The 21,289-nt window shown below is 46.9% G+C and overlaps 2 protein-coding genes across 10 annotated transcripts in view; one reads left to right on the forward strand and one right to left on the reverse strand.

Moving 5' to 3' along the window:
• The window catches only part of XNDC1N (XRCC1 N-terminal domain containing 1, N-terminal like), a 72,851-nt gene extending 53,884 nt beyond the window's left edge, over window positions 1-18,967 (reverse strand). The window contains exons 1-5 of one of the 8 annotated variants that reach the window (XM_055093744.2): window positions 16,254-18,149; window positions 13,605-13,771; window positions 9,227-9,368; window positions 7,963-8,118; window positions 6,424-6,602 (exon numbers count right to left, since the gene is read on the reverse strand). In XM_055093744.2, coding sequence (XP_054949719.1) covers window positions 6,424-6,602; window positions 7,963-8,118; window positions 9,227-9,368; window positions 13,605-13,649 — 522 coding nt within the window. In that variant the 5' untranslated portion in view covers window positions 13,650-13,771; window positions 16,254-18,149. Of the gene's footprint in view, window positions 1-2,374; window positions 6,375-6,423; window positions 6,603-7,962; window positions 8,119-9,226; window positions 9,369-13,604; window positions 13,772-16,253; window positions 18,150-18,675 lie in introns of those variants that run through there. The other 7 variants (XM_063608649.1, XM_034933286.3, XM_008968677.3 and 4 more) reach the window with 7 other exon arrangements.
• A 141-nt stretch (window positions 18,968-19,108) lies between these two features.
• Window positions 19,109-21,289, forward strand: part of RNF121 (ring finger protein 121) — a 68,452-nt gene continuing 66,271 nt past the window's right edge. The window contains exon 1 of one of the 2 annotated variants that reach the window (XM_003815687.5): window positions 19,109-19,435. In XM_003815687.5, the coding sequence (XP_003815735.1) occupies window positions 19,373-19,435 (63 nt within the window). In that variant the 5' untranslated portion in view covers window positions 19,109-19,372. The remainder of the gene's footprint in view (window positions 19,436-21,289) is intronic. The other variant, XM_008968650.4, reaches the window with a different exon arrangement.

The following is a 21,289-nucleotide window of genomic DNA, read 5'->3' on the forward strand; positions in this document are numbered from 1 at the left end:
TGATAGTCGGGGGTGGAGACATTGACTTTCTTGTAGATAGCGGTGCTGAACATTCGCTAGTAACTGCCCTTGTCGCCCCCTTATCCAAACAGACTATTGACGTCATCGGAGCCACGGGGGTTTCAGCAAAGCTAGCTTTCTGCTTGTCTCGGACTTGTACTGTAGGAGGACATAAAGTCATTCATCAGTTTTGGTACATGCCTGACTGTCCCTTGATCTTTTTAGGAAGGGACTTGCTCAGCAAGCTGAGAGCCACTATCTCTTTGACAGAGCACGGCTCTTTGCTGGTAAAGTTACCGGGAATGGGAGTCATTATGACCCTTACGGTTCTCCGAGAGGAGGAATGGAGACTTTTCTTAACTGAGCCGGGCCAAGAGAGAAGACCAGCTCTGGCTAAGCGGTGGCCAAGAGTATGGGCAGAAGACAACTCTCCGGGATTGGCCAGTTAAGACGGGCCCAGCCGGTGAGGCAAAAACAGGAGCCAGTCCCCAGAGAAGCCCTTCAAGGTATCCAGGTCCATCTCAAGCACCTAAGAACTTTTGGAATGATTGTTCCTTGTCAGTCTCCATGGAACACTCCCCTCCTGCCTGTTCCCAAGCCACGGACCAAGGACTACCGGCTGGTTCAGGATTTGCGCTTGCTTCATCAAGCTACACTGACTTTACATCCAACAGTAAATAACCCGTCCACATTGTTGGGGTTGCTGCCAGCTGAGGACAGCTGGTTCACCTGCTTGGACCTGAAAGACGCTTTCTTTCCTATCAGATTAGCCCCTGAGATGCAGAAGCTGTTTGCCTTTCAGTGGGAAGATCCGGAGTCAGGTGTCACTACTCAGTACACTTGGACCGGGTTTCCCCAAGGGTTCAAGAACTCCCCCACCATCTTCAGGGAGGCGTGGGCTCAAGACCTCCAGAAGTTTCCCAGGAGAGACCTAGGCTGCGTGTTGCTCCAGTAGGTTGAGGACCTTCTGCTGGGACACCCCACGGCATTCAGGTGTGCCAAGGGAACAGATGCCCTACACTGGCACGTGGAGGACTGTGGGTAGAAGGTGTCCAAGAAGAAAGCTCAGATCTGCCGACAGCAGGTACATTACCTGGGATTTACTATCCGACAGGGGTCGGAACACAGCCCGGGATCAGAACGAAAGCAGGTCATTTGCCATCTAGCGGAGCCTAAGAGCAGAAGGCAGGGGAGAATTCTTAGGAGCTGTGGGGTTTTGTAGACTGTGGATCCCAAACTTTGCAGTATTAGCCAAGCCTTTCTATGAGGTCACCAAGGGGACGGGGACTGGGAACCTTTGGAATGCGGATCCCAACAACAGCAAGTCTTTCATGAGTTAAAGGAAAAACTTCTGGCATCCCCAGCCCTGGGGCTACCTGATCTGACAAAGCCTTTTCCATTGTATGCATCAGAGAGAGAAAAGATGGCAGCTGGACTTTGAACCCAAACTGTGGGGACCAGGCCGAGGCCGGTGGCCTACATCTCTCAACAACTAGACGGGGTTTCTAAAGAATGGCCCCTCTGTTGGAGGGCCTTGGCAGCAACTGCCCTGCGAGTACAGGAAGCAAATAAGCTGACTCTTGGGCAAAACCTGAACATAAAGGCCTCCTGTGCCGTGGTGACTTTAATGAATACTAAAGGACATCATTGGCTAACGAATGCCACACTCACCAAGTACCAGACTTTGCTCTGTGAAAATCCCCGTATAACCACTGAAGTTTGTAACAGCCTACACTCCGCCACCTTGCTCCCAGTATCAGAGCCCTGTCGAGCCTGATTGTGTAGAAGTGTTGGACTCAATTCACTCTAGCAGACCTGACCTCCGGGACCAGCCTTGGCCATCAGGAGACTGGGAACTATACGTGCATGGGAGCAGCTTCTTCAACCCCCAAGGAGAGAGAGGTGCAGGGTATGCAGTGATAACCCTGGACACTGTTGTTGAAGCCAGATCGTTGCCCCAGGCCACTTCAGCCCAGAAAGCTGAACTCATTGCTTTCATTGGGGCCTTAGAACTCAGCGAGAGTGAGACTGTCAACATTTACACTGATTCTCGGTACGTCTTTTCAACCCTTCAAGTGCGTGGAGTGTGATAGAAAAGGGCCTATTGAACTCTGGGGGAAAAGGCACAAAATATCAGCAGGAAATCTTGCAATGATTATAAACAGTATGGAAACCCCACAAGGTGGCAGTTATGCATTGCAGGGGACACCAGCGAGCTTCCATCTTGCTGGGTTTGGGGAATTCCTGTGCTGACTCAGAGGCTCCAAAAGCAGCATCTGCCCCCTTCTGGGCATCAGTGCTCCCTCAAGCACCTGATCTTGGACCTGCTTCTTCTAAAGAAGAAAAGGACTTTCTCCAGGTAGAGGGAAGGACAAGTGATGGAGGAAGGATGGATTCGGTTAGCAGATGGGAGAGTAACTGTGCCACAGCTGCTAGGAACTGCAGTTGTACTGGCTGTGCAAGAAACCACCCATCGAGGTCAGGAGTCACTGGAAAAGTTGTTAGGCTGGTATTTCTACATCTTGCCTTTGTCAGCCCTTGCCAAAATGGTGAGGCAGCGGTGTGTTACCTGCCGACAGCATGATGCGAGGCAAGGTCCAGCCGTTCCGCCCGGCATATGAGCTTATGGAGCAGCCCCCTTTGAAGGTCTCCAAGTGGACTTCACAGAGATGCCAAAGTGTGGAGGTAAAAAGTATGTACTAGTTCTTGGGCGTACCTACTCTGGGTGGGTGGAGATCTGGGTCTTCCACCCCAAACCTGGATGTTAGCAACGAGATCGCAGAAGGGGTGTACACACCCTGCGACATTGGAAGTAATATGATCCTCTCCCCACCTGGATACTGGGAAAGATACCACAGCGCGGGTATACGTTTCCTACGTTGTTGCGAGTAATATCATTCTTTTCCTTTCTGGATATTAGGGAGAATATCACAGGGGTACTGTACAATTACTTTGACATTGGGAGTAACATCATCCTCTATTTTCCTGGATATTGGGCACAAAAACACAAAAGGGTGAACAACCCCTGCGATATTTGGAGTAATATTATCCTCTCCCCTCACGATTACTAAGAACAATATCGTAGGGGTGGGGGATGTGCACCCCCTTTCATGTTTATCATCCTCTTTCCCCCTGGATATTAGGAACAATATCAGGAAGGGATGTACAGACCCTGCGACCTTTGCTGTCATATAATTGTCTCTCCCCTAGATATTAGGAAAAAATGTCACTGGGGATGTGAACAGCCCTGCGATATTGAGAGTAGTATCATCCTCTCCCCCTTCCATATTGGGAACATCACCACAAGTGGGGTGTACTGCCTCTGTGATATTGGGAGTGAAATTTTCCTCTCTTCCCCTGCACATTAGGAAGGGTATCAGAGGGGGAGGGTGTACATTCCCTGCGATATTCAACGTAACCTTATCCTCTCCCTCCCAGGGTATTCAGAACAATATTACAGGAGGGGTGCACACCCTCTGCGATATTGAGAGTCATATCATCCTCTTTCGCTCTGGATATTAGGAACAATATCACAGGGTTTTGTACCCCCCCTGTGATATTGGGAGTCATATCATCCTCTCTCCCTGTGGATATTAGGAAGAGTATCACAGGGCTGTGGAAACCCCCTGCGGTCCTGGGAGTAATATCAGCCTCTCTCCCTCTGAAAATAGGAAGATTTTCACAGGGGTGTGTTCACCCCCTGCGATATTGGGAGTAAGATCATCCTCTCCACCCAGGAAAAGACTAACAAGATCACGGGGGGTGACCTTGTTAATCCCAGCACTTTGGAAGGCCGAGGCTAGCGGATCACAAGGTCACAAGATCGAGACCAGCCTGGCCAATATGTTGAAACCCCATCTCTACTACTAATACAAAAATTAGCCGGGTGTGGTGGTGTGCGCCTATAGTCCCAGCTACTCAGGAGGCTGAGGCAGGAGAATTGCTTGAACCTGGGAGGCGGAGGTTATGGTCAGCCAAGATCGTGCCACTGCACTCCAGCCTGGGTGACAGAGCAAGACTCTGTCTCAAAAGATTAAAAAAAAAAAGAAAAGAAAAAAGAAAGAAGATGCCATCTAGGACTTTCATAGCTAGAGAAGAGAAGTCAACGCCTGGCTTCAAAGGACAAGCTAACTCTCTCGTTAGGGCTAATGCAGCTGGTGACTTTAAGTTGAAGCCAATGCTCATTTACTATTTAAAAAATCCTAGGGCCCTTGAGAATTATGCTGAATCTACTCTGCCTGTGCTCTATAAATGGAACAGCAAAGCCTAGATGACAGCACATCAGTTTACAGCATGGTTTCCTGAATATTTTAAACCCACAGTTGAAACCTAATACTCAGAAAGAAAGATTCCTTTTCAAAACATTTATGCTCACTGGTAATGCACCTAAGCCAAGAGGTCTGATGTAGATGTACAAGGAGCTTAATGTTGTTTTCATGCCTACGAACGTAACATTCATTTTTCAGCCCACGGATCAAGGAGTAATTCAACTTTCAAGCATTGCTATTTAAGAAATAAATTCTGTAAGGCTATATCTGCCATATAGATAGCGATTCCTCTGATGGATCTAGGAAAGTAAATTAAAACCTTCTGGAAATAATTTACCATCTTGGATGCCATTAAGAATACTGGTGATTCATGGGAGGAGGTCACAGCATCAACATTAACGTGAATTTGGAAGAAGTTAATTCCAACCCTCCTAGTGGGCTTTCAAGACTTCAGTGGAGGAAATTAACTGCAGATGTGACAGAAATAGTATGAGAACTTGGCCAGGCATGGTGGCTCATGCCTGTAATCCCAGAACTTTGGATGGCTGAGGCGGGTGGATCACTTGAGGCCAGGAGTTTGAGACCAGCCTGGTCAACATGGTAAAACCCCATCTCTACTAAAATACAAAAAATTAGCCAGGTGTGGTGCTGCATGTCTGTAATCCCAGCTACTCGGGAGGCTGAGGTGAGAGAATTGCTTGAACCCGGGAGGCAGAGGTTGCAGTGAGCCGAGATCATGCCATTGCACTCCAGTCCTAGGTGACAGAGAGAGACTTTGTCTCAGGAAAAAAAAAAAAAAAGAAATAGTAAGAGAACTAGAAATAGAAATGGAACATGAGGATGTGACAGAATTACTGCAATCTCAAGATAAAACCTGAACAGACGAGGAGTTGCTTCTTATAGATGAGCAAAGTGGTTTCTTGAGATGAAATCTACTCCTGGTGAAGATGCTGCGAACATTATTGAAATGATAAAGATTTAGACTATGACATAAACTTAGTTGATAAAGCAGTGGCTGGGTTTGGGAGAATTGACTCAAATTTTGAAAGAAGTTGTACTGTGGTTAAAATGCTATCAAACAGCATCACATGCTACAGAGAACTCTTTCATGAAAGGAAGAGTAGATTGATGTGGCAAACTTAATTGTCTTATTTTACAAAATTGCCACAGCCAGCCCAACCTTCAGCAATAACCACCCTGATCTGTCAGCAGCTGTCAACACTGAGGCAAGATTCTCCACTAGCAAAAAGATTACGACTCGCTGGCCGGGCACGGTGGCTCACACCTGTAATCCCAGCACTTTGGGAGGCCGAGACGGGAGGATCACGAGGTCAGGAGATTGAGACCACCGTGGCTAACACGGTGAAACCCTGTCTCTACTAAAAATACAAAAAATTAGCCAGGCGTGGTGGCAGGCACCTGTAGTCCCAGCTATTCGGGAGGCTGAGGCAGGAGAATGGTGAGAACCTGGGAGGTGGAGCTTGCAGTGAGCCGAGATCACCCCACTGCACTCCAGCCTGGGCAACAGTGCGAGACTCTGTCCCAAAAAAAAAAAGAAAAAAAAAGATTATGACTCACTGAAGGTTCAGATAATTGTTGGCTTATATACACTGAAAAACCAAAAAATGTGTGTGACTTGCTTTATTGTCATGATCTGGAACCAAACCTGGAACATCTCCAAGGTATGCCTGTATACATGTGTTGTACAGGGAGAAAAGCAGGGGAACAAATGAAACTGTAGAGCACACATGTAAAGATATAACTTTGTAAGGGAATAATGACAGAGAAACTACACGAGACTTTGGGACTTACAGTGAGTGCTCAAAGGAAAAGTCTGATAAAAGCTACAGTCACCCAATAACTTAGAAATAAAGTATGAATTTAAGTTTGGATCCAAGAATAATTTATGGCTAAAGAGCAAATAGTCCAAAAGCTTTGTGTATACTGTATCCAAGGCTCACTCACTTGCATATTCCACGTGTGAGACAGGGAAGGAGAGGAGTTCACGCCTACCTGTAAGAAAGGGTATCAAGCCCGTTGATACTTGTATTTGTGTGTGTGTGTGTGTCTATGTCTCAAACAAGCATCAGTTTCTTAAACAGAAACCTGAAAAGGAAGGGAAAACATTAAATCCTCACTCCATCATCATACATACCTTGTTCAGCACAGAGCTCACAAGGGCTGAGGGACCCACCACAGAGTCATCTAAGGAGTCCAGAGAAGAACGCACCCGTAGAAAGGCCAGGCCAAAGGACTGATGACGCGTGAAGGGTTGGGAGCAGGTCAGGCGAAGTCGATCCCATAACTCTCCTGAGGCTGGAGCCAGGAAATCAACTCAAGGAAAAAAGAGAAACAAAATCAGAGGGGAATGGAAATGCATAAATGGGAGAGACAGAGGAAGAAAAGGTCAATACTAAGGAAGAGAACTATAGAGAGTAACCTCCAACAAAAGAAGGAGGTCTTCAGTAAATGTCCCCTTAGGCTTGGGTGTTCAGGGTATGGTAATGCCAAGCAGGCCAGTCAGGGCCTTCTCATATTCAGTCTCTTGCCTTCTCATCACTCCTCTGTCACAGTTCCACACTATTCTCAGCATAAATTCTATACCTCTCCAGGGACCTCATCAATATCTCATTTTAAGAAGAAGTTACCTGCAGAGTAAGGACCCAGTGGATTACCTGAGATATATATTGGCCCTTCCTGGATCATAAGACCTCAACCTCCCTCACACCACCACGTGCTCTACATGCTCACGGTATCACATTCCGATATCACCAACCCTCCACATCTTTAGTTCCTAACACTGTCCAGTCAGTACCTCACTTTCTCCAAATCATATGCCCCTCCAATGTCACTCTTCCTTTACAACATTACAAATACTTCCAACTTAAAACAGACAAATCCTTATGAGACTGTACATCCCTAGAGGCTAGGAATCAGATCTTATGTTTTTCTGTAGTGCCTAGTGAACAGAGATTTGTATAAATTCAGTAAACATTATATGCTACACAACTATAACCACTATATAGCCTTCCATGACTTACATAAACATCTATCCTACATCCACACTTATACCCACAAAAACATATTATTATTATTACTATTATTTGAGACAGAGTTTCACTCTTGTCACCCAGGCTGGAGTGCAATGGCCCAATCTTGGCTCACTGTAACCTCTGCCTCCCAGGTTCAAGCAATTCTGCTGCCTCAGCCTCCCCAGTAGCTGGGATTAAAGGCGCTCACCACCGTGCCTGGCTAATTTTTGTATTTTTAGTAGAGATGGGATTTCACCATGTTGGCCAGGCTGGTCTCGAACTCCTGACCTCAGATGATCCACTTGTCCCAGTCTCCCAAAGTGCTGGGATTACAGGCATGAGCCACCACGCCTGGCCACAAAAATATATTAATCAATAAGTGTGTGTGTTCTATATATTGGGCCCTACCGAACCACAAGTTATGTATAAATATAAATAGTTCATAAATCTCCATCTCCCCAGCTAGCATGCATCCTCACCACACAAATCTCGCACACAAGCACACCATTCCTTAACCACCCTTTGCCCCCAACAGATATAATTAAACCCCTGCACAGGCTCCCTCCCACAGTCTACACCTAATAGCACTCACAGTCCTCTTTAGTACTGCATCTGTTTCTCATAAAGACCACCCCCATCTTTGCTGCTTTTGCCCTCTTTACCATCTTTAAACATGCGGACCCCGGAGCGGTTCTTCCCCTGCTTTGAATCAGTTAGAGACATTAGCGTGGTTGCAGGGAGCAGGGTTATGAAAGGTCTGTCCAGGGGCCAGGAAGAACGGCCCACATCAATTTGCAGGAACGCACAGCCACAGTTACCTGGGGACAAAAGGTTGAGAGAAGGATAAGAGGAATGAGATGACTGAAGACAAAGGAATACGGTGGAAGGAGGACACTCCTCTACTTTACAGCTAGCTGAAAGCCAGAAAGGTTCAGCGATATGTGGAGTCCCACAGGGAGCCAGTAACTGGAGTGGAATGAGACTCCAGTCCACCAAATACCAATGGCACACGTTCACCATGTTCCTCCCAGCCAGAAACCTTCCCCTGATTAAAGAGACTTGTTGCTTCTCTGTCCTCTGGCCCCGGGGGAGAGCGCTAAATTCTGTCTCTCTTAATTCCTTGCTAGGGAGCCTGACATCTCTCTGTCCCGACAAAACTGAGACCAGTGGACTGGACAGTTCTAGATTCCAGAGAATTCTAAGGTCAATCTTCTCAATCCATAAACTCCTATTCAGCCTTCTTGGATTATCCTCGCACAGTTCATCTCTCCAGCATCCTCCTGACACAGATATTTACAGGTGTATGCAGGTTCTATATGTTGGGATTTATTTTTATTTTTTGTGAGACAGGGTCTCACTGTTGCCCAGGCTGGAGTGCAGTGGCATTATCACAGCTCACTGCAGCCTTGACCTCCTGGGCTCAGGTGATCTTCCCACCTCAGCCTCTCATGTAACTGGGACTACAGGTGTGCGCCACCACACCTGGCTAATTTTTGTATTTTTGGTAGAGACAGGATTTTGCCATGTTGCCCAGGCTGATCTCACACGCCTGGGCTCAAGGGATCCTCCTGCCTTGGCCTCCCAAAGTGTTGGGATTACAGGCATGAGCCATTGTGCCTGGCCGGGATTTATAATTACGTCAGTGTCCTAAGGTTTTACCCAGGCCACTAAGATCAAAGAATGGTAGTTATGTTGCATAATTTGAGGAGCGCCATTCACATTGTATTCTATGTGAATAGAGCCCTTGGAGTTCTCCACACAGATCTGCTCCAAGGGCAAGGGCCACATTTCCCTTTGACACCCAGGTAAAACTTATTCCATAAAGGCTGCTCAGCCAGAATGAACTGAGACATGTTAGTGGAGTAGTTAGAAGGGACTGTCATTCCTGTGTTCTTCCTCAAGGTTCCTAGGCCACAGAGAACTCACCCACATCAATGTAGCCAATGGGCACTGCCCTCTCCAGCTGTAGTTCTACTTTCAATTGCCCACTCTTGTCCTGAGGGCAGCTGAGCCAAGGTTTCCTTGGACTATCTGGGTTTAGCAAGTTCTCTACAGGATACTTGGGATCCTAAGTAAGAGAGGAGGAGAAAATCAGGAATCTCACTGAGCCCAAGGGAAAAAGGATGCCCACGAATGAGGGATCGCTAAAACCCCAAACCTTCCCAGTCATCCTAACATGATAGAAAAGGCACCAGATGGGAGGCCATAGGAATACTGTTATCATGTGCCAAGTGGTTTACAGATACCATTTTTCTCTATCCCATTTACCAGATGACCTCCTTTAATCTTCATAACAATTCTTAGGTGGTTACTATTATTACTTCCAAGTTAACAGATCAATACTGAAGCTGAGAGGTTCAGAAACTTACTGAAGGCCATAGGCTAAATAACCAAGCAAAGCAGAATTTCCAGGTTTCGGAAAGCAGAGCTCTTTTTTTTTTTTTGAGACAGAGTCTTGCTCTGTCGCCCAGGCTGGAGTGCAGTGGCACAATCTCGGCTCACTGCAACCTCCGCCTCCCGAATTTAAGCAATTCTCTGCCTCAGCCTCCTGAGTAGCTGGGATTACAGGTGCCCACCACCATGCCCAGCTAATTTTTTTGTATTTTTAGTAGAGACGGGGTTTCCCCATTTTGGCCAGGTTGGTTTTTTTTTTTTTTTTTTTGAGACAGAGTCTCACTCCGTAGCCCAGGCTAGAATGCAGTGATGCTAGCTTGGCACACTGCAAGCTCCGCCTCCCGGGTTCACACCATTCTCCTGCCTCAGCCTCCCGAGTAGCTGGGACTACAGGCACCCACCACCATGCCCGGCTAATTTTTTGTATTTTTAGTAGAGACGGGGTTTCACCGTGTTAGCCAGGATGGTCTCGATCTCCTGACCTCGTGATCCGCCCGCCTCGGCCTCCCAAAGTGCTGGGATTACAGGCGTGAGCCACCGCGCCCAGCCAAAAGCAGGGCTCTTTTTTTTTTTTTTTTTTTTTTTTGAGACAGAGTCTCACTCTGTCTCTGTCGCCCAGGCTGGAGTGCAGTGGTGCAATCTCGGTTCACCGAAACCTCCGCCTCCCGGGTTCATGCCATTCTCCTGCCTCAGCCTCCCGAATAGCTGGGACTACAGGCGGCCGCTACCACGCCCAGCTAATTTTTTTTGTATTTTTAGTAGAGACGGGGTTTCACGTGTTAGCCAGGATGGTCTGGATCTCCTGACCTCGTGATCCGCCCGCCTCAGCCTCCCAAAGAGCTGGGATTACAGGCGTGAGCCACCGTGCCCGGCCCAAAAGCAGAGTTCTTAACCACCATGATACGCTATTTCATTTATAAGATTTTTTTTTAATTTTTTTTTTGAGATGGAGTTTGCTCTTGTTGCCTAGGCTGGAGTGCAATGGTGTGATCTATGCTCACTGCAACCTCCGCCTCCCGGGTTCAAGCAATTCTCCTGCTTCAGCTTCTGGAGTAGCTAGAATTACAGGCATGCACCACCACGCCTGGCTAATTTTGTATTTTTAGTAGAAACGGTTTCTCCATGTTGGTCAGGCTGGTCTTGAACTCCTGACCTCAGATGATCTGCCCACCTCGGCCTCCCAAAGTGCTGGGATTACAGGCGTGAGCCACCGTGCCCGGCCAAGATGTTTTCAAGGACATTTATTTATCTTTATAGTTATTCTGTGGGATAAGAAAGTCAAAGATTTTTATTCTAAGTTTATAACTGATGCTTAGATATAAAGTGATATTTATACTCAATATCAACAATAGTGATATTGAGTATAAATTCTGAGTTCTAACCTAAAGTCAGATATTTTTTGGTTGAGCGATCTTGGGTAAACTACTTTCTCTCTCTGGGTCAAAATTTCTTTCCTTCTGTAATCTCAGCTACTTGGGGGGCCAAGGCAGGAGAATCGCTTGAACCTGGGAGGCGGAGGTTGCGGTTAGCCGAGACTGCACCACTGTACTCCAGCCTGGGAGACAGAGTGAGACCCTATCTCAATAAGTAAATAAATAAGTAAATAAATTTCTTCTTCTTTTTTTTTTTTAGAGACAGGGTCTTGCCCAGGGTGGAGTGTAGGGATACAATCATGGCTCGCTGCAGCCTCAAATCCCTGGGAGGATCACTTGAGTGATCCCCCTGCCTCTGCCTCCTGAGTAGCTGGGACTACAGGTGTGTGCCACTGCACCTAGTTAATTTGTATTTTTAATGGAGACAGGGTCTTGCTCATTACCTAGGGTACAGTGCAGTCGCATAATCGCAGCTCACTGTAGCCTTAACTTCCCAGGCTCAGGATCCTCCCACCTCAGTCTCCTGAGGAGCTGGGACTACAGGTGCGTGCCACCACACCCAACTAACTTTTGTAGAGATGGGGCTTGACCATGTTTCCCAGGCTGGTCTTCAACTCCTGGGCTCAAGCAATCTGCCCGCCTCAGCCTCCCAAAGTGTTGGGATTACAGGTGTAAGCCACCGCACCTGGCTAATTTTAAAATTTTCTGTAGAGATGGGATCTTGCTATATTGCTCAGGTTGGTCTCCAACCCTAGCCTCAAGCTATCCTCCCACCTCAACCTCCCAAAGTGTTGGGATTACAGGTATGAGCCCTGTAATCTAAATGTCTTCATCCATAAGTAAAAGAGAGAGACCAGACTCATGGTTTTCAACCTTTTTTGTTTTAGCAATAAAACCCTTTTAACTGAAATCTTACACTGAGGGGGGTGTGTGTGTGTGCATGCGTGCATATTTTTTTGATAAAAAGGAGAGCTCTGGTTAAAGCACAAGTAGGGAGGACATACTTGTCCCCCTCTCCCTTTCAACTTATAGAAGTGGATCTCTAAACAGTACAGTGGAAAACACGAAGTTTGAAACTAGCTAATGTTCTCTAGCATTTTATAAGGCTAATAGTCTATGAAGCAGTTGGGCATGGTGGCTCACACCTGTAAATCTCAGCACTCTGGGAGACCAAGGCAGGCGAATCATGAGGTCAGGACTTTGAGACCAGCCTGGCCAACATAATGAAACCCCATCTCTACTAAAAATACAAAAATTAGCTGGGCATGGTGGTATGTGCCTGTAATCCCAGCTACTCAGGAGGCTGAGGCAGGAGAAACACTTGAACTCAGGAGGCAGAGGTTGTGGTGAGCCGAGATCACACCACTGCACTCCAGCCTGGGCAACAGAGCGAGACTCCGTCTAAAAAAAGTAAAAAGTCTATGAAGCAAATTGTTTAGCCTGACCATGCAGGTAAGGAGGGTAAGTATAATATTTTTTCTTAGAATAGGGGTTAATATATTAGTTCCTAAAGATCCTCTAAGGGTTTTTTTGTTTGTTTGTTTGTTTTGATACAAGGTCTTGCTCTGTCGCCCAGGCTGGAGTGCAGTGGCACAATCATGGCTCACTGTTAGCTTCAACCTCCTGGGCTCAAGCAATTCTCCCATCATGGCTTCCTGAGTAGCTGGGACCACAGGCACATGCTATCACACAGGGCTGATTTTTCATTTTTTGTAGAAATGGGATCTCCCTGTGTTGCTCAGGCTGGTCTTGAACTCCTGGGCTCAAGAGATCCTCCTGCCTTGGGCTCCCAAAGTGCTGGAATTACAGGCATGAGTCCCATGCCTGGTCTAAGGATCTCCTTGAAATGTGTGGGGATGTTTTTGACTGTCACAATGACTAAGAAGCCTGGGGGCCAGGGATGCTAAGTATCTCATCATGCAAATAATATTGCTACAAAATACAGACTTATGGCACCAAATGCCAATGGCACCCCTTGAGAAAGACCAGGATAACAGAAGGGAAAGAGGTGGAGTAGGAGTAAATAGAGCAGTGACAGGAGAGGAAAGGGTGGGAAGTCCCTAAGAATCACCACATCAGATCAGGCCTGGTCTCAGGGCCTAGGATCTAGCTCTAATTGGGATATTGTAGAACTTTTAGGAAGGAGGCTGAGATCACACTTGATGGTGGTGGTAACCTCACAGGTCTGGGATTACCTCAAGTGTCCTACCCTGTTCTAAATGATAGAATGATCAAACTCCCCTTCTGAGGATCCTGGTGCAGTTTCTGGGCTTACAGCTTTGCCAGTGCCCTTCAAACTGGGCGGAATCCTGAGGGTGCTGCTTTCTGTACTTTCAACTTCTGAGAAGACTTCTTTTGCGCTTCCTGCACTTCTGTGGGAACAACCTGAGGGCAAGAGCTGTTTCTTCTCTTAGACTCTGAACTCACAATGTCTCTTCTATTAGATTGGGAGTTTCCTGAAAGTGGAGCCAAGACTCCTATTTTTTTCACTCCTTTCAGTTATTAAGAAAACAAATCATGCCTGCTGATTAATATACCTGAGAAGAAAATGATACCACATGGCTGATCTTCACAGGAGCCATGGTGGGCCCAGCAGCTGTTTCAAGTACAAGACAAAAATGCTTCCTCCCAAGATTTCTTCTGTCACTACTTTGGCACTGACTATGTGTTAGCTTCCAGAAAAGCAAGAATCCTCACATTACTCCTGAAAAAGAGAACAGAAGAAAAACAAACTAGCCATGGCTGCGGTAACAGGAGTTACTTGCAGCAGTCAGTTCATTTCTGTTTTTTTTTTTTTTTTTTTGAGACAGAGTCTTGCTCTGTCACCCAGACTGGAGTGCAGTGGCACGATCTTGGCTTACTGCAAGCTCCTCCTCCCGGGTTCACGCCATTCTCCTGCTTCAGCCTCCCGAGTAGCAGGGACTACAGGTGCCCGCCACCACGCCTGGCTAATTTTTTGTATTTTAAGTAGAGATGGAGTTTCACCGTGTTAGCCAGGATGGTCTCAATCTCCTGACCTCATGATCCACCCGCCTCGGCCTCCCAAAGTGTTGGGATTACAGGCGTGAGCCACTGTGCCTGGCCGAGTCAGTCCATTTCTGATGACAAACATGGGCCTGGTGGGAGTGGTGGCAGGGAGTAGGTTTGAATCAGCTGATGAGGCTCCAACAAACACAAAATTACTCGAATGAAACCAGAAGGCAGCACAGCAGCAAGTACAAAATAATATATTAAGATGTTAATGTTGGATTTATATATAGGTGAGTTCTCAAGGGCATGAATTGTGCCTTAAATTGTACACCTTTATATCACTAGAGCCTAGTACATAGTAAGGATAGGCAACAAATGTTTGACTAAATGTATGACACAACTTTTTTTCTTCTCTTAAAATTAATCTTCCTACATTTAGCTTTTCTTGAAGTTATTCCTCTACTAGACATCATCAATGACTTGCTGATTTATTGCAAAACCCTTGCTAAGCTGGGTGTGGTGGCGTGTGCCTGTGGTCCTAGCTACTCAGGTGACTAAGGCAGGAAGATCACTTGAGCCCAGGAGTTGGAGGCTGCAGTGAGCCATGACGATGCCACTGCATTCCAGCCTGGGTGACAGAGTGAGACCCTAACTCTAAAAAAAAAAGTTCTGGACCGGGCGCGGTGGCTTATGCCTGTAATCCCAGCAGTTTGGGAGGCCAAGGTGGGCGGATCACGAGGTCAGGAGATTGAGACCATCCTGGCTAACATGGTGAAACCCCGTCTCTATTAAAATACAAAATATAAGCCTGGCGTGGTGGTGGGCGCCTGTAGTCCCAGCTACTCGGGAGGCTGAGGCAGGAGAATGGCGTGAACCCGGGAGGTGGAGCTTGCAGTGAGCAGAGATCGTGCCACTGCCACTGCACTCTAGCCTGGGCTACAGAGCGAGACTCCGTCTCAGAAAAAAAACAAAAAAAAAAGTTCACATGGGTATTTGTACTTCGTGTTTTGCCAAACATTTTATGTAAAATTTTAAATATATGCAAAAACACACATATTAGTATAATGAACTTATGCATCCATCACCTTACTTCAACAATTCCTTGCTGAGAGGAGTTGTTAAAGTTGTCTGAGTGTCTTTAGGTGGAATCTCTTCAAATATTTATCCCTGTCCATTTTATTCATGTTTACTACCCATCTGGCTCCTGAAAATATGAGTCCGTGACTCTTGATATACTCCTGGCCATAATGGTCTTTTTCTTACCCTCCCCACCAAAACTTTTTTTCCCTTTTCTCCACGATTTTGCTCATGCCATTGCCTCTGCTTGGAATGTTCTTTCTCTTTCCCATTTACCAAATCTAATGCATCTTTGGTGCTCAAATGTCACCTCTCCTCTGCTTAAACAGCTCAAGGTGACAGCTCCAACCTGTCAATTCTCACTTAGCCTTTAACAGAGTGCCTCATATTACAATTATATGGGTATATGTCTTCTTTGTCCCTTGACAAATTGTAAGCTCTCGGGGGACAGGTTTCACGTCTGAATCATTTCTGTGTACCCAATGTAAAAGGGAGAATATAGTTCCTGATTTGCAAATGTCTGTTGAACGAATGACCATAAAAATTGTGCTCCAAAGGCTCACAGTCATAAAGCATTCAAAATGGGGTAGATTGCAGCAATAGCAGTAACAAACTCTTAGTGAATGCCATCTAAACATCAAGCAGTCCTCACAGGCCACAGCCCGTATGCGGCTAAGGCTTCAAAGACAGAAGAATGAAGGATGAGTCCTGAGTCTCCTCTCTAGGGCTCAGATTAATTAAAGCTCACTATTCCCACTACGGGAACTCACTGGGCACACAAAAATCTTTCCTCTTCTGCTAGATTTTGGAGATATAAAAATAATAAAAAGAAGCAAGACATAGTCTCTGAGCCAGGCGCAGTGGCTCACGCCTGTAATCCCAGCACTTTGGGAGGCTGAGGTGGGCGGATCACGAGGTCAGGAGTACAAAAAATTAGCCGGACGTGGTGGCGGGGGCCTGTAGTCCCAACTACTCGGGAGGCTGAGGCAGGAGAATGGCGTGAACCTGGGAGGCGGAGCTTGTAATGAGCCGAGATCGTGCCACTGCACTCTAGCCTGGGCAACAGAGCAAGACTCCGTCTCAAAAAAAAAAAAAAAAAAAAAAAAAAAAGACATAGTCTCTGTTTTGAAGAAACTCACAGCATATTTTTGTGATTTGATGCGAAAAGCCCATCTCTCATCATCAATGAACACTCGGGCCAGGCATGGTGGCTCAGGCCTATAATCCCAGCACACTGGGAGGCCAAGGAGGGTGGATATCTTCAGCCCAGGAGTTCAAGATCAGCCTGGGCAACATGGCGAAATCCCATCTCTGAAAAAAAAAAAAAAAAATTAGCCAAATGTGGTGGCGTGTGCCTGGAGTCCAAGCTACTCAGGAGGCTGAGGCAGGAGGATTGCTTGAGCTTGGGAGGCAGAGGTTGCAGTGAGCTGAGATTGCACCATCACACTCCAGCCTGGGAGACAGTGAAACCCTGTCTCAAAAATAAATAAATACATAAATAAATAAACACTCTTGGTTTGGCAATCCTGACAATCAAACTGCTTGTAGTTCTCACAAGATTAAGTTCTTTGAGAACTCCTTCCCTTACAAAAACTGTTGCTGCCATTTTTTGGTAATTACTTGTTTACCCTGTATGCCTTCTCACTAAGTAGCAAGCTCTTTGAGGATGTGGATTTTTGTCATGTTCATGATCTCCCACACTTCAGAGAAGCATCATGATTCTGTCAGAAACAATAAAGTAATAAATGATGTTCAGGAAATTGGTTGACAATGTGAAGAAAAATAAAAGTAGATCCCTACCTCACAACGTGTCTAAAAAATTATACCTAGGCTGGGCGTGGTGGCTCACACCTGTAATCCCAGCATTTTGGGAGGTTGAGGTGGGTGGATCACTTGAGGTCAGGAGTTTGAGACCAGCCTGGCCAACATGGTGAAACCCTGTGTCTACTCAAAATACAAAAATTAGCTGGGTGTGGTGGCACATGCCTGTAATCCCAGCTACTGAGGAGGCTGAGGCAGGAGAATCACTTGAACCCGGGAGGCAAAGGTTGCAGTGAGCCAAGATCACCCCTCTGTACTCCAGCCTGGGTGACAAAGTGAGATTCTGTCTCAAAAAATGAAATAAAATAAAATAAAATAAAGACAAATAATTATACCTAAAAGGCTGGGTACAGTGGCTCACGCCTGTAATCTCAACACTTTGGGAGGCGGAGGCTCAGGAGGATTGCTTGAACCCAGGAGTTCAAGACCAGCAACATAGTGGGACCCCATCTCCACAAAATATTTTTAAAAATTAGCCAGGTGTGGTGGCACATGCCTATAGTCCCAGGTACTCACAAGGCTGAGGTGGGAGAATTGCTTGAGCCTGGGAGATGAGACTACAGTGAGCAGTTATCACGCCACTGCACTCCAGCCTGGGCGACAGAGCCGGACCCTGTATCACTCAGGCTGGGCACAGTGGTTCACACCTGTAATCCCAGCACTTTGGGAGGCCGAGGCGGGTGGATCACTTGAGGTCAGGAGTTCGAGACCATGGCCATGACCCCATCTCTACTAAAAATATGAAATTTCCTCAGGCGTGGTGGCGCATACGTAGTCCCAGCTATTTGGGAGGCTGAGACATGAGAATCGTTTGAACCCAGTAGGCGGAGGCTGCAGTGAGCCCAGATTGAACCAGTGCATTCCAGCCTTGGTAACACAGCGAGACACCGTTTCAAAGAAAAAAAAAAAAGCACTGAGATTAAAAAACAAAATGAAACACAATACAATACTATATAGTCATGGCTACATATAATTATTAAAAATGGACTGGGAGAACGCAAGCTAATTCTAATTCATAATAGTTGCTTCTGGAGAGGATGAGAGGGTAATAGGCTTGAGAGTAGAAAAAACAGGTAAGTTTAACTTTCATTGTATTATCTAGCTTTTAAAAAATAAGCAAATAAATCATAATGCCAGTAGTCAATTTAGGGTGATGGGTGTACAGTATTTACAATATTCTCCGTATTAAGTGTCACAAAATAAAAATGATTATTTTTAAGTAAATGGGATGCCTGTGGATGATGTAGATAATTCCCTGTAATTTTCTGTTGGTCCCAATGTAAAGCTGACTTTTCTAGACGTTCTGTGGGCTCACAGGTCATCCTAGTTCCATTCACCAGACAGATCCAGGCGGACGCCCAGAGGCGTGTGAGCTGGGGCTACAGGCTTGCAAGGTATCGAGTTCACCGGCTGCTGAAAAATCAGTTATGAAGGTATACGTAGGGGTGGGACAGTGAATGGTGTATCAAAAGGAGAGTAAGGCAGAAGCTAGGGCCGCAGGATGTGGGTTAGAAAAGTGTGCCGAGGTGTGTGAACTGGCATGACAGCCTAAGTAAGACGCGGAATGTGGGTGCCCTGGAGGTCCCGCAAGGCTCTTCGGCTCTCAGTTTCGGGAGCTCAAGCCGCACCGCTGCTTTCACAGCTCATCGGGAACAGGCTGCTCAGTTCATTTCCTTGATGGCCACCCCTCCTCCCTCTCGGCCACTCCCCTCCCCATCAACAAATCCCAACGCCCCTCACCCGGGACCGTGGACCTCGAGGAGCCACCGTTGCCTCGGATCTCGGACCACCAAACCTATTCTCCCGCCAATTCGGCCTTCTGACCTCCGCCTTCTGACCCCGAGAGCTACTCTTCCGTCTTCCGTAACACAGGAATGCGTTCTGGGGCTTCAAGAAGCTGCTGTTTTTGAAAATGAGTCCTACCGAGGCAAGATGGCAGGTGCTGCAGCCAGGAAAATACATTTGCGTGTGTTTTAATGTTTATTTTCACTCACTACAACTCTTTCGTGGAGGGAGCGGAATTTAAACTTCCGGGTCAGCCTCAGTGCAGCTTGGGAAACGTAGTTCCTAGTCCCCACGTCTCGCTCCTTGGAGCCCAGACTGAGGGAGCGTCGCGAAAGTTGCCCGTTTTGGAACGCTCCCATTTGGCTCTCCAAAGGGAAGAATTGGTTAAATAGTTGCACTGAAAATAATGCGATTCAAATTTCTCATTTTCCAAGAACGCTGCCTTGCTGAAGCTTGCAAGGGCACGGTACTCCTCTCTCCTTGACCCTGAAACGTGCAGCAAGTAGATAACCTCCTGATCCCTGACAGTCTCCGCCTGTGTTGATGCCCCGCCCCCTCTGCTGGAGTCCGAGCCGCCGATTGGCTAGGAGCACTTGAGCGGCGGAAGCAGCTGGCTCGCGCGGGGACTGCGGTGAGGGGGCGAGCCGTGAAGATGGCGGCAGTGGTGGAGGTGGAGGTTGGAGGTGGTGCTGCTGGGGAACGGGAGCTGGATGAGGTAAGCGGAGTTGAGAGACGAGGAGAGACTCAACCTGAGACTGAGGGGAGGGGCAGTGAGGTATCGGGAGGTGGGGGTCTTAGGAGAGAAGGGAAAGATCCTGAGAGGGAAGGAGCTGACTAGGGGGCGGGTGCGTGGAGAGCGAAGTCAGAGGCACTCCTGACTTGGGGACTCCGAGGCGGCCTTGGGAGTAGAAGACTTGCATTAGCCTCAAGGGTGAAGATGGAGGACAGAGAGAGAGGTCGGAGGGGTGGGGGTGTTAAGATTTTGTGATTACTAGCTGGGTGTCTTAGGGTAGGACCGAAGGGCTAAGAGGTAGTTTGAGTTGGAGGGACGTGAATTTCTTCAGGGGAAGGCTGGGCTTCCACTGTGGGAGAGGACTCTGTCTAAGCCTAGGGTGGGGGTTGGGGACACAGACCGGGAAAGAGTGCTAATCCACTAGTAGTATAGCTTTGAGTTATCTTAAAGTTGGAACTGTTTTATTTATCGTTACATTCTAAGACTTTGTATCTAATGCATGCTCAGTAAAGTTTTGGCCAACGAATGAAGGAACAAGTGGATGAATAAATGATTGTATGCCGGAATTCATGCATTTATTCACTTAATAAACATTATGACTTTTGCTCCGGGTTCTGGGCCAGGTGCTAGGGAGACAAGGGGCCCCTCCGTTGAAGAGCCCACAGTCTAGTGGTGGGAGACAGACAAGAAGACTAGTCATTGCATTAGAGATATAATGGTGGCACTGAGAAGTGTGCAACATTTCAGCTTGGGATAGGGAAGGCTTCCCGGAGTTGCTGAGTTTTAAACGATAAATAAGTGTCTCTCTCTTCTTCTGAACTTATGAGTTCCTTGAAGGTGAGCTCCTTGAGATTGTATGTTCCCTTTACCTATCTAATAGGCATTTAAAGACTGGGGTATTAAATTACCAGTGGTCCTTGAATCACTAGGAGGAAGGAGATGTTGAGTGTGAAAGGAATGAAGGGACAGGGCAGAGAAGCAGAGACAGAGGTGAAAAGATTCTGAAGCCATGGAGACATTGATAGCTAGTGGTGTTTGTGATCTTGCACACGCAAGCATATGGACAAAGACATCACAGGAATAGGAGGAAGGGGATTGGTTGTCAGAGATAGAACCAGTGAGATCTCTGAGGGGTCAGAATCTTAGAGGCCCCTTGCTGTGTGTTGGGTGTGGGAAGAGTGGGGAGGATTGGGGATGATTGAAGATGAGGTTCAGAGAAAGGGAGAAGTGGACTTGGGAAGCAGTAAGACTGTTGCCTGGTAGTGGGATGAGTTGGAGGAGTTGGATTACCTGATTGGGATCATTAAGGTGGGAGGAAGGGACTGAGAAATTGACAGGTGATCACAGCAGGGGGATTTTTAAAGAAGTGTTGTAGTCTTCTACCTCCCAATCACTAGAGACTACAGGTGTTTGGATACCAGTTGGTTGGTTAGGTGGAGTGGTTGTGGAAATGACCTCCAAGACCCCTTCTAGCTTTTACATTTCTGTGATTACAGTTGGCTGTGGTTCAATGAGATATATTTGAAGACACTTTGGAAAGGGTAAATACTGTATTGAAGTTCTTATTTAAGGTTTGTTAGTCATGGGCTCTCCCTTGAGACAATTACGTATATCTCAAAGCTGTAGTTACATATGTCAGGGTTCATTGAGATAAACAGCAGAAGTTTTGGCAGAGGAGAAAATAACATTTTCTTTTTTTATTTGAGATGGAGTTTCGCTCTTATTGCCCATGCTGGAGTGCAGTGTTGCAATCTCAGCTCACCACAACCTCTGCCTTCTGGGTTCAAACAATTCTCCTGCCACAGCCTCCTGAGTAGCTGGGATTACAGGCATGCA

The sequence above is a fragment of the Pan paniscus genome, chromosome 9 (assembly GCF_029289425.2).
Source record: "Pan paniscus chromosome 9, NHGRI_mPanPan1-v2.0_pri, whole genome shotgun sequence".
NCBI classification, from domain to species: Eukaryota; Metazoa; Chordata; class Mammalia; order Primates; family Hominidae; genus Pan; species Pan paniscus.